Genomic DNA, 13,516 nt, shown 5'->3' with positions numbered 1-13,516 from the left:
TTCAGAATAAAGTCATATATTGGTAATATGTGGGTGTGAGGTGAGAGAAGTGTGAACCATTATAGGTGAAATGTTATTCCATTTTTACTTCATTTAAAAATTTCACAATAACTACAATCAAATACCATATTTTCTAAAAATCCTAATTTTAATTGCTTGTTTGTACTAATGCTGTGCCTAACATTTGAGTTTTCTCAATACTGATTTTAAAGGAATAGGTGGAAGCTACAAAATGCTACCTGTATTAGGGTTCATCTTGAAGACTTTTCCATCAGACAAAAGGAAATACAATAGCTGTCCATTCTTTCCAGAGTCCGTGTCAATAGCTGTAATTTTGCCTATTACCCCCTGGGGAACAGGGCTCTCTTCGACTTTCAAAAACAACACATCATGTAAGAAGGTAGGGGAATTGTCATTCTCATCCAGGACATGAACAATTACTGAAGTGCTCACATTTTGTAATAATCTATCCTCCGGGATCCAAGCAGACACTCTAAAATGATATGTTTGTGTGGATTCATAGTCAAGCTGTCGCCGCAGATAAATCCAGCCTGTGTAAGGGTGGATTCCAAACACAGCGGCGTCTATGCTGGGTTCCAGCCAGTACCTAAGCTGTGAGGCCTCACGCTGTGGGCCCCGTGGGTGTGCCTGTACTTGCAGTATTTGTGTCATCAGTGAGAGAGACTCACTAACTTCCACTTGATAGACCAGATGTTCAAAAGTCAAGGATGGACTTTGCTCTTGCTTCTCGACAACTACTGTCAACTCGAGCAGGGATGCCCGAGGAGGCATGCCTAGGTCCTCGGCCATGAGAGTTAGCCTGTGCTTCTTTAGCAAGCCCCCTCCCAGACTCCCATTGAGGTACACCACGCCAAGGTTCCTGTCAATGGCAAAGATGCTTGGACTCCGGCTTGCAATGGTGTATCGGATGAATCCGTTCAAGCCGCTGTCTTTGTCTTCTGCATGTGCAAGGTACAAGGCTGTGCCCGGCAGGGTGGTCTGGGATATATGAATCTCATCGGACGTGGAGAGAAAGGCTGGGAAATTGTCATTGACATCTATCACAGTTATGTTGACTTCTGTGCTGCTGCAGGCTGGGGAGCTGCCAAGCTGCGCCTGCACTGTGAGCACAACCACGGGCTGTGTTTCGTGGTCCAGGGGCTTCTGGGTGCGAATAGTGCCCAGCCACGGGTGAATGAAGAACTTTCCATCTAGATCACCAGAAGAAATTCTGTAAAAGATTGGTTCTGAGGAATCTGAAAAGAGAGAGAGAGGGAGAGAGCAATCACTGGATGTCAAAAGAATGTAATTACTGGAACCTCTGAAATTGAAAATATTAATAGGCTGGGTGCAGTGGCTCAAGCCTGTAATCCCAGCACTTTGGGAGGCTGAGGCAAGAGGATTGCCTGAGCCTGCAGGTTTGAGATCAGCCTGGACAACATGGTGAGACCTTGAATCTACAATAAATCAAAAAATTAGCTGGGCATGGTAGCGCGTGCCTGTAGTTCCAGCTACTTGGAAGACTGAGGCAGAAGGATCCCCAGAGCCCAGCGGGTTGACTCTGGGGTGGCCATGAGCACTCCAACCTGGGGGATGGAGTGAGACAGCAACTCAAAAAAAAAAAAAAAAAAGAAAGAAAGAAAATATTAATACAGTCATGTAGAGTATAGTGAAATTTCAGTAAATTGATGGATTGCATATAGCACACTGGTCCCATAAGGTTATAATACTCTATTTTCATTGTACCTTATATGTATTATAAGGTTATAATTTCATTTACTGTGTTTAGATACACAATACTTCCTGTGGTGTTACAATTGCCTGCTGTATGCAGTACAGCGACATGCTGTACAGGTTTGTAGCCTAGAAGCAATAGACTGTACCATAGAGCCTAAGTGTTTAGTAGGTTATTTCATCTAGGTTTGTGTAAGGACACACATCAGTGATGTTTGCACAATGACAGAATTACCTAAGGACACATTTCTCAGAATGCTTCCTACCGTTAAGGATGCCTGACTGTATATGCTACATCTACGGAGAATACTGTGCAATGTCTTATTTCTTCCTCAACTCTCCAAAGCCTGTTGAAAACCGGACACATGGTTTAAGATTTTTTCGACGGACAAAGGGAATGTCCAATAGACAAAAAGCAAGCGATAGGTCGTACTATCTTCCTTCATCCTTCTTACTTTAGATAAAGGGAAAGACATTCAGAAAATAGTTTGGGTATCTTTTTTATATAGCTGAGAAGCCAAGTTATGTTTTGTCAACGTTTCTCTATAACATCTACCTATGAAGGACAAGTACTCTTTTTTTTTTGAGTTGGAGTCTCACTCTGTCGCCCAGACTGGAGTGCAGTGGCCGCTCCTGGCCACTGCAGCTTCGACCTGCTGGGCTCCGGCGAGCCTTCCGCCTCAGCCTTCCGAGTAGCTGGAACTACAGGTGCGCGGTGCCATGCCTGGCTAATTTTTGATTTATTGTAGAGATGAGGTCTCGCCAAGTTGGCCAGGCGGGTCTCGAACGCGCGGGCTCAGGCAATCCACTCACCTCAGCCTCCTAAAACGTGGGATTACAGGCTGAGCCACCAAGCCCGGCTAGGACAAGTACACTTTACAGAGATTAAGGAAAGGAAGGCAGGAAGGAACAGAAGAGGACTGGGAGGAGGACAATCTTCTTGGAGAGCTAATTCACTTCTAGCAATCTATTCTGCAGAGGTACCTCTACAAGTGTGAAAAAGCCACACAAGGCAATTTGCTGAAGTACTGTTTGGACTCGCAAAAAATGTTAAATCATTCAAATTGTTTGTAAAAGGGAAATGTTTAAATAAAACATATCTAAGTTGAAATACTAGGCAACTTTTTGAATGAAACAGAATGACATACAGTTGTCTGGAGAGTTGTTCAGTATATGCTAATTGAAGAAAAGGGCAGTTGTATGAAAACAAATACAGTAGGATGCATTTTTGAAAAAAATTAAAAATTAGGTGTGTGTGTGTTTTGGTGAGTGGGTTATAGGAGACATACACTTTGTAGACCTTATAACTTTTCTGTATTGTTTTAAACTTTCTTTTAAAAATACCTATTACTTTTATGATCATAAAACAATTGTGGGATGGACAGAAACAATGTTGAAAGAACAAAAAGTAGGCCACAGTTTGTACTATCTCATTTCCTTCATCTTGCATGAAGAGGAGGAAAGAATTATTCAAGATAGTGCAACCCAAGAAAATGCAGGAAATGTTCCAATAATGAGCTTCAGTGCAGCATAAGAAGTACTTACTCAAGGGCTCGCTTGCTTTCACTGTTCCAACAGGACTGTCTTCAGGCACATCTTCATAAACTGAGAAAGTATACTTCGGCCTTTCAAATTCAGCAGGTGCCAGACTCGTCTGGAGAATGTGTACAGTGACGTCAGCATTAATGACAGCTGTGAGCCCACCACCATCTCGAGCACAGACCATCAACACAAGCGTCATAGATTCCAAATGACTAAGAGTTGATGCTGAATAAATAATTCCTGGAGAGGGGAAATAAAAAATTAATTAACAGATTACATGCAATAAATACTGATGCGCAATAGTAACACCTGATCTGTTAAGTTTTCTGTAATGTTTAGTTGTATATGTCGACTTAACTGGACCATGTGCTGTTCAAATATCTTGTCAAATATTATTCTGTGTGTGTGAGGGTGTTTTGGATGAGATTAACAGTTAAATCTGTAGACTGAGCACAGGTTATCCTCCCTGGTGTAGGTGGGCCTCATTCAATCCATTAAAGGCCTAAATAGAACAAAAAGCTATCCCTCTCCTGAGCACAAGGGAATTCTTCTTGCCTTTAAACTAGGACATTGGGGGATTTTTTTGCCTTTAGACTCAAACTGAAACATTAGCTCCTTCTGCTGGACTTCAGTCTGGAACGATAGCATTGGTTCTCCTGGCTCTCAGGACTTTGGACTCAGACTGGAACCACACACCAGCTATGCTGGGTTCAACATGCTGACTCAGCCTGCAGATCTTGGGGTCTCGCCAGCCTCTATAATCACGTGAGCCAATTCCTATAATAAATCTCCTCATTCATACCCACATCCACAAACAGCCTATTGGTTCTGTTCTCTGGAGAACTCCAACTGATACATCTATTTTCCAAAGAACTTCAGTGTATTGCAAATTCCATTAAGTAAGCAATATTTTCCAAGCACACAAACATCTTGGAAGTTCATCAACTCATCAGAAAAAAAATGTAAACTGCGTTCCCTTTTTAGGCCTTAATGCCATGTCACCAGCCCAAGAAGACAGAAAAACAGAGTATATCCCATAGTCCAATGTATTCTGATATGAACGAACATGGGATTGTAAGGTGGTTACAACCTTCCCAGGTGCCAGAATCCCAAGTCTACAAGATGAAACTAAAATTTTATCTTCTGAGGTATTTGATGTCTGCCCTGAACTAGACCATGTAGTGTATCTCTCTTTTTCAACTGATTCCACTCTATTTTTGTTGATGAGAAGTTGTCTGTAAGAAAATGCCAGTAAATGCTAAAACTATGGGGACAAGAGTATAGAGTATATAAAAGGAGGAGGTGTTTATGATTCAGTTGGGTAGAGATTCAGCAATGCTGACAAAACTAATTAATCAATATTGTTAATTCTACCGTTTAATATGCTAGTTTTAAAATATAAAATAGATCTAATATACCAAATTTAAGAAATGGACCAGGTAGTTTTATTTAATGAGAAAGAAAACATGTGCAAACTTATTAAGTGAATTTACATACAAGTAAATATGGCTGACCTTTATAAAGTTTGGCCAGCCATAACGATTAGTTAAGTGAATGAATATTGCAGTCTTTGCCAGTTTATGAGAAGCTGGCAAAAGCATCAGGAATACCAGTTTTCTAGGCATTAAAAAGGTGATATTCACTTGATTTCTTTCTTTTTTAAATACAAACTTTAACTCTTACAACATCAAATACTTGTTTCTATTTCTATTAGATATTTAATGGAAAATGTCATATTTTTCTTTGGCATAACTGGACCTGCTCCAAACATAACATTCTCATTTTCTTTCTTGCTAGCTTTATTGTTAGAATTGACAAATAAAATTGTATAAGCTTAAGCTGTACGGTATGACATTATACGTGTGTGTGTATATATATACTAGCATTTTTAAATCATAAAAAATTGGTTGCAAACGGGAAATGTTTAAATGTTTAAGGAGACATACACTTTGTATACCTTATAACTTTTCTGTACTGTTTTAAACTTTCTTTAAAAAATACCTATTACTTTTGTGATCAGAAAACAACTGTGGGACGGACAGAAACAATGTTGAAAGAACAAAGAGCAGGGCACAGGTTGTACTATTTTGTTTCCTTCATCTTGCATGAAGAGAAGGAAAGAATTATTCAAGATACCCACACACACACACACACACACACACACGTGCGTGCATATGTATGTGCATAAATTTTTAAACCATTTTGATAGTTCTTTATCTAATTATCTAAGTAATTTTCTTCATGGTTCCTGTCTCCTGAACATGTTTCAAGTTATCATCTCAATTTTAACACCCAAAGTGAACACATGCTTCCAGATATACCATCTGACAATTACAAAGCAAGGTATAAACACTCTTAATTAGAAAACTGAAAAATACTAACATATTCAACTATTAATATACTAGCTTTTATCAGTCATATTAAAATTTGAATTCAGACTAGTTAGGTGGTCCACAAAGCGCTTAATATTTACCACACAGATTACTAGGTCAGACCTTTCCTATCTGCTATTGGTGAAGTTTTTTTAAAAGAATATTTTTTCATTATTACAGTCTATACTTGATTTTAAAAAATAAAACCCAAATAATACAAAAGTGTCTATAGAAGAAATAAAAAAGTCTCTGTACCTCCAACCATTCTCACTCCCCAAGTATACAGTCTTCCAGAACTACTAATTCAATTCTAATTACAGAGAGATTTTTAAAGATTTCATGTCGCCCCCTTGATGATTATGATAAGAAAAAAATTAACATCTACCTCAACTAGACACAACCTAGTCGTCCTGCCTCTAGACTGATTCCTTCTAAATTACTTTTTTACCTGTGATTAAATAGTCTTCTTGAAAGTCAAATCTAGACATATCAATGTCTCCTCATGTTTTCAGGGTAACCTTCAAATGCCTTATCGAAACATACCAAGCCATTCATAAATTGCCCGTTCTTCCTCTCTGCAGTTCCATCTCGTGACTCTCTGCATACTACCTTTTGCTCTAGGCAAAGTGAGCTACTTACAATTTCCAGAATAGACCTTGTTCTTTTCCTTTGGATTGCCGTACCCTCTTCCAAGAACAACTTCATCGTATTCCATTTGATTTCTAGTCATATTTTGAAGTACAGTTCAAGTGTCACTTGGTGCAGCTAGCCTTCTCTTTTCCTCTACTTAGTTCTAATTACCATTTTTCTGTGATCCCACAGTGGCCTGGGACATGAGCCTATTAAAAAACCTGACAAGCGGCACTTTACTTATCAATTTGTATCTTTCTTATCATTCATTCATTTATTCATTAATTTACTCAGTGATTTATCAATAAAACTGTAAGACATTTTGAAAATATATGAACAATTTAGTATCCATAATAAATAGAGAGTTCTGCAATCAAGATGAAAAATACCAAGTAAAAAAAAAAGTAAGGGGCCAGATTCAGTGGCTCAGCCTATAATCCCAGCACTTTGGGAGGCCAAGGCAAGTGGATTGACTGAGCCCGCAGGTTCAAGACCAGTCTGGCAACTTGATGAGACCTCGTCTCTACATTAAATCAAAAAAATTAACCTGGCATGGTGGTGCATGCCTGTAGTTACAGCTACTTGGAAGGTTAAGGTGGAAGGATCGCCTGAGCCCAGCAGGTCGAGGCTGCAGTAGCCAGACTGTGACATTGCACTCCAGCCTGAGCAACAGAGTGAGACTCCGACTCAAAAAAAAAGTATAGTAGTTTAAATAAGAAATAATTCATTTGTAATAAATATAATAATGCCCAAACTCACTAATAATAATTAAAATGCAAAATTAAAGCAATTACCTCATTTTTACCTCTAATGTTTCCTAAAACTTTTAAGTGATAATACCCAGAGTTATAAAAGATGTGGTATTTATATACTATCCAAAAAGGTACTTTGGCGATATTAACCAAAATTTTGATTGTTCATATTCTATACTATTGTTCATAGTATAGAAATCTACCCTATACCTGCATAAGCACTCAGAAATAAGTTAACAGGATGTCATTTGCAACACTGCAAATGATCTTAATATTCACCAAGAAAAGAATGAATGGTTTGATCTATTGTGGTATATTAATACAATAGAATACTATGTAGCATAAACAAAAGAAGTAAAAGTATGTTTCCACTGACAAATACTTTACACGCTATATTTTATATGAAAAAGTTGTCAAAGTGAATCTAAAGTATCGATTCATTGTGTTAATATTGCATGTATTCATCAGAATTTCCCAGAGAAACAACCCAGTAGGAGATGATAGATAGATGGATAGATAGACAGATAGATAGATAGATAGATATAGATATAGAATAAAATTTGTTATGAGGAACGGGCTGAGATTATGAAGACTGAGAAGTTCCATGATCTGCCCTCTGCAAGCTGCGGTCTCAGAAAAGCTGGTGGTGTAGCTTGAAGGTCTGAGAACTAGCTAATCAATGATGTTGCTTCTAGTCTGGTTCTGAAGGCCTGACAACCAGAAACACTGAGGGCAAGAGAAGATCAATGTCTAGCTCAAGTTGTCAGGTAGGGAGCAAATTCAACCTTCTTTCTTTTTGCTCCATTCATGCCCTCAATGAATTAGATTATCACCACCCACACGAGGGAGAGCCTCTGCTTACTCAGTTCACCAATAAAATGCCAATCTCTTTGAAAACTCCCACACAGACATACGCAGAAATAATGTTGACCCAGATATTTGGGTGTCTTGTGAACCATTCAAGATAACACATAAAATTAACCATCACACTGAATAAACATCTTTAAAATGACAGTATATCTCTAATGTGAAAGAAAAATTCATGAAATCCTACTGAGAATGTTTGATTATAGAATAATATGTAAATTATAAGCATAAACACCGACACCTATACAATGTGGTACATACAAAACTAACTATGTGTCACGGAAAATATGAAATGAACTGAACAATTGTAAGAGAGGTCATTTTTGTGGGTTGTGATTATGGGACAGCTCACTGTCTACTTCTAACATTCCTATAGTTTAAAAATATTTAACAATTAGCATATGTTAACTTTGTAAATAGAAAATATATATTAAAGATATTCAGAAAAAGAAGATGTGTTGTTACCAAATATTTATGCATATATGTATGTATGTCTGTATTTATATTACCTTTCTTTAGAGCTATGAAGGAAATTTGTACATTATAGTGAAGAGTTAGATTAGACATTATAATATGTGACTTTAAAAATAATTCCAAGCTGGGCTCGGTGGCTCAGTCTGTAATCCTGGGCTTTGGGAGGCTGAGGTGGAGTGGATTGCCTGAACCTGTGGGTTCGAGACCCGCCTGGGCAATTTGGTGAGACCTCATCTCTACAATAAATCAAAAAATCAGCCGGGCATGGTAGCGCATGCCTGTAATTCCGACTACTCGGAAGGCTGAGGCGGAAGGATCGCTGGAGCCCAGCAGGTCGAGGCTGTGGTGGCCGGGAGCAGCCACTGCACTCCAGTCTGGGCGACAGAATGAGACTCCAACTCAAAAAAAAGAAAAAGAAAAAGAATTCCAGAAGTCACTTCTTGAAAAATAGAATACCTATTCTATAAAAGTTTCAAGGATGAATATCAAGGAAACAGCAAGTTAAAACATTTAAAAAAGTTATTACCACTAAATGAATCCCTGAGGTTAAGATAAACATACTCTGGAGAAACTGTCTATATAAAACTGTTTGAACATGAAAAATAATGTTTAAAATATTCAAATTACTAGCAAAATGTGCCCTAGTAACACATGGTAAACTGTGAAGTCTAATAAAATTAATATCTATATAATATACACTCTGCTATTTAAAAGTATTCTTCCTGGTAAAATCATTTAGTATCTAATGATCTTCCCTCCATATCTTCAAATTAGCATTTTTAATTGTGATAGTTTAATAAAAGGTTGGGAGGATAATAATTTAACAATCGGGAGCAAGAAGCAAGACATAAATTACATGACATTTTTGTTACCTTATCCTTGGTACCACCTAGGATGCTATTCCAGGTAGTAAAATTAAGTTTCTTGTTATCTCAAAAAAAATTTTGCTGATGAATGTCCATATTATTTGTCAAATTAAAAGTTCTCAATAAATTTGAAGGAATAGAAAAAAGGAAGAGAGAGACACTATGTCAAATATAGAAAATTATACAAATAAAACTGTCAAGAAGCTTCACCCTGAAGAAATATGTACAAACTGATCAATAACTAAGTGTAATGACAACAAAAATCTATAAGTAAATGCTGTCAGTTGTAGGTGAGCAGGAGATAAAGTTTAAAGAGACATGTAAACAGTAAACACAACACAAACATTATCTATTATCAAGAGGGCTTAGCTTAGAACCTTGCATATAGTCGTCATTCAAAAAAAAATGAATTTATATGGGGCAGGGTCAGGAGCCCTACATCCAAAAGGAAGTGCCTTATTGAGAAAACAACAACAGCGTTCAAGCATATTAAAAACAAATAACATCATATGAACACCTGACCATAAAAAGTAAATCTCAGAGTTTTTCACTAAATTTTGGGGAAAAAATGTCCATTATCATATTCCTCCATTTTTCTTTTCACAGAAGTCTCAGAAGTAGACACCAAAACTCTAGGGTTGTCTGCAGTAAGGTATATCCAGAGTATACACACACAACACACATATATACACACATTAATATATACACATACATGATACAAATATTATATATACATACATACATATGTATGTGTGTAAGACATACCAATCTACCAAAATTCTCCTTATAATAATGGGATAATAAATATTATGTGAACAAGAAACCTGTTAATTGATTGCTGAGTTCCAAGTAATTTTTCCATAACATCAGAAACTCCACTAATTTCTGTGTATGTCCAGAGACCTAACTATTCAACCTACCATGGTTTCCCCTTCCTCACCTATAAATTAGGATGGTGACAATTTTCCCAGTAATATCAGACAGAATTAGTTTCTGTCTGAAGTGTTCAATTCTTATTTCCAGTAGCCCCAAATTTTAGTCTTTTTAATTTTGAGTGTTTTATTAAATGAAAGCATTATACTCAACTAAGTATATCTTCCAAAGGAAATTGACATAATAGGTAAATGCCCTTGTCTTTGAAATTGAAGGGCTTTCTTGCACTGAAACAGGCACACCTCGGAGATATTGTGGGTTTGGTTCCAGACCACTGCAAGAAGGTAAATTTTGCAATAAAGTGAGTGACACAAATGTTTTTATTTTCCAATACATATAAAAGTTATGTTTACACGATGTGGTAGTCTATTAAGTGTGAAACAACACTGTATCTAAGAAAACAACATATGTACTTTAATTTTTAAAATATTTTATTGCCTAAAAATGCAAACAAACAATCATCTGAGCGTTCAGTGGGTTGTAATCTTGTTGCTGGTGGAGGGTGTTGCTTTGATGTTAATGGTTGCTGACTGTTCATGGTGGTGGTTACAGGAGGTGTGGATGGCTGTGGCAATTTCTTAAACTAAGACAAAAATTAAGTTTACCACATTAATTAGCTTTTTCTTTCATGAAAGAGTTTCCTGTAGCATGTGATGTTTTATAGCATTCTACCCACAATGACACTTCTAAAATAAAGCTGTCCTTCTCAAACCCTGCCACTTCTTTATCAACTAAGTTTATGCAGAAATCTAAAATCCTTTGTCAGCAGTGTCCATAGCATCTCCACCAGTAGATTCTATCTCAAGGAACTACTCTTTTTGCTAATCCATAAGAAGCAACTCCTCATCTGTTTAAGTTTTATCACGAGATTGTGGCAATTCAGTCATATCTTCAGGTTCCACTTTTTTTTTTTTTGAGTTGGAGTCTCATTCTGTCACCCAGGCTGGAGTGCAGTGTCATGCTCATGGCCACTGCAGTCTCAATCTGTTGGGCTAAGGTGATCCTTCCACCTCAGCCTTCCAAGTAGCTGGAACTACAGGCACTCACCACCACACTCAGCTAATTGTTTTTTCTTATTATTTATTGTAGAGATGAGGTCTCACCAAGTTTCCCAGGCTGATCTCGAATCCCTGGGCTTAGGCAATCCTCTTGCCTTGGCATCCCAAAATTAGAATTACAGGCTTGAGCCACCATGCCTGGCCAGGTTCCACTTCTAATTCTAGTTCTCTTGCTATTTCTACCACATCTGCAGTGACTTTCTCCACTGAAGTATTGAACCCCTCAAAGTCTTTATTGACAGTTGGAATCAACTTCTTCCAAACGCTTGTTAATATTGATATGTTGACCTCCTCTTATGAGTCACAGATGTTCTTAGTGACATCTAGAATGGTGAATCTTTTCAGGATTTACATTGCCTAGATTCATCAGAGGAATCACTCTCTATGACAGTTTTAGCATTATCAAATCTTTTTCTCAAATAATAAGACCTGAAAGTCAAAATGACTCCTTGATCCACAGTCTACAGATGGTGTGTTAGCAAGCCTTAAAAAGAAACAAAAACAAAACTCCTTATACATCTCTCAAGTGACCAGGTGGATTGTCAATGAGCAGTAATGTTTTGAAAGTAACAATTTTTTTTTTCTGAGCAGTAGCTGTCCACAGTGGACTTAATAAATTCAGAAAGCCATATTCTAAACAGACGTGATTTCATCTAGGCTCTGTTGTTCCTTTTACAGAGCACATGCAAAGTAGATTTAGCATAATTTTTTAGGTCCCTAGGATTTTCATTGAGCGTTGGCTTCAACTTAAAGTCACCAACTGCATTAGCCTCTAACAAGAGAGTTGACCTATCCTTTGAAGCTTTGGAGCCAGGCATTGATTTCTCCTCTATAACTATGAAACTCCTAGATGACATCTTTTTCAATAGAAAGGTGTTTTATGTACATTGAAAATCTGTTGTTTAGTATAGCCATCTTCATCAATGATCTGATCTAGATGTCCTGGATAACTTGCCACGGTTTCTCCATCAGCACTTGCTGCTTCACCTTGCACGTTTATGTTATAGAGATGGTTTCTTTCCTTCAACCTCATGAACCACCCTCTGTTAGCTTCCAGCTTTTCTTCTGCAGCTTCCTCACCTCTCTTAGACTTCACAGAATTGAAGAGAGTTAGGGCCTTGCTCTGGATTAGACTTTGGCTTAAGGGGATGTTGTGACAGATTTGATCTTTTACCCAGACCACTCCATATCAGCAAGAAGACTGTTTCCCTTTCTTATTATGCATTTATCCACTGGAGTACACTTTTAATTTCCTTCAATAACTCTTCCTTTGCATTCACAACTTGGCTGTTTGGCACAAGAGGCCGAGTTTTCAGCTTGCTTGGCTTCCGGCATACCTTCCTCACTAAGCCTAATCATTTTTAGCTTTTTGATTCAAAGTGAGAAACGTGCAATTCTTGCTTTCCCTTGCATACTTAGAAGCCATTGTAGGATTATGAATTACCCTAATTCTAATATTATTGTCTCTCAGGGAATAGGAAAGACCAAGGAGAGGGAGAGAGATGAGGGAACGGTTGATTAGTGGTGCAGTCAGAGCACACGTTACCATTTATCAAGTAAGTTCACCATTGTCTATGGCGTGGTTCATAGCATCCCCAAGCAATTGCAATAGCAACATCAAAGCTTACTGATCAGAGATTACCATAACAGACATCATCATAATAAAAAAGTTTGAAATATTGTGAGAATTATCAAAATACAACATAGAGACACAAAGTGTCCACAACAACCATCCATGTGCTTTTGAAAAAATGCCACCGATAGACTTGCTTGATCCACAAACCTTAGATTGAGTACAAAACACAGTAACTATGAAGCACAAGAAAGTGAAGTACAATCAAGCAAGGTATGCCTGCAAAAAATAGGCCACACTTAGACCTGAGCATGGCTGCTGGGTCATTTGTCAGTAAATTCTCATGTTTATGCATTCAGTCTCCTCATGTTTTTTTGAACATATAACTTTTTTTTTTTCCGTTCAGATTTGAATCAGAGAAACAAAAGCCACATTGGGAATTTTAGAGTCTAGTTAATTAAAGGAAGTGATTACACGGGTAAGGGAAAGCTAAAAAAAGAAAAAAGGAAGACCAGAATGATGAATAGTAACTGCAAGATGCTATGACCTTCTCTTGGGTTGGAGAAGCAAAAAGAAAAAAAGTGACCTTACCACCTCTACCAAAATTAAGACAGTGAGTCACGGTAGGGGCTTGAAGCCCTGAGGTGGCACTGCATGGCTGGAATTCATAGCTCTGAGGTACCTCCATGCAGCCAACACTTAAGTGTCTTGAGGG

General features: G+C 37.7%; 1 protein-coding gene across 1 annotated transcript in view; it reads right to left on the bottom strand.

The window, feature by feature from the left end:
- Positions 1 to 13,516, bottom strand: part of DCHS2 (dachsous cadherin-related 2) — a gene marked incomplete at its 5' end in the record, with an annotated part of 154,196 nt that overhangs the window by 96,143 nt on the left and 44,537 nt on the right. Inside the window, 3 exon segments of the mRNA XM_008065606.2 lie at positions 234 to 1,256; positions 3,280 to 3,516; positions 12,141 to 12,345. Of these exon segments, the coding sequence (XP_008063797.1) occupies positions 234 to 1,256; positions 3,280 to 3,516; positions 12,141 to 12,345 (1,465 nt within the window).

Source organism: Carlito syrichta, unplaced genomic scaffold, assembly GCF_000164805.1.
Source record: "Carlito syrichta isolate Samal-C Ts95f unplaced genomic scaffold, Tarsius_syrichta-2.0.1 Scaffold308685, whole genome shotgun sequence".
Classification (NCBI taxonomy): domain Eukaryota; kingdom Metazoa; phylum Chordata; class Mammalia; order Primates; family Tarsiidae; genus Carlito; species Carlito syrichta.
The sequence above is the reverse complement of the archived record's forward strand: the minus strand, read 5'-3'. Positions and strand labels throughout refer to the sequence as shown.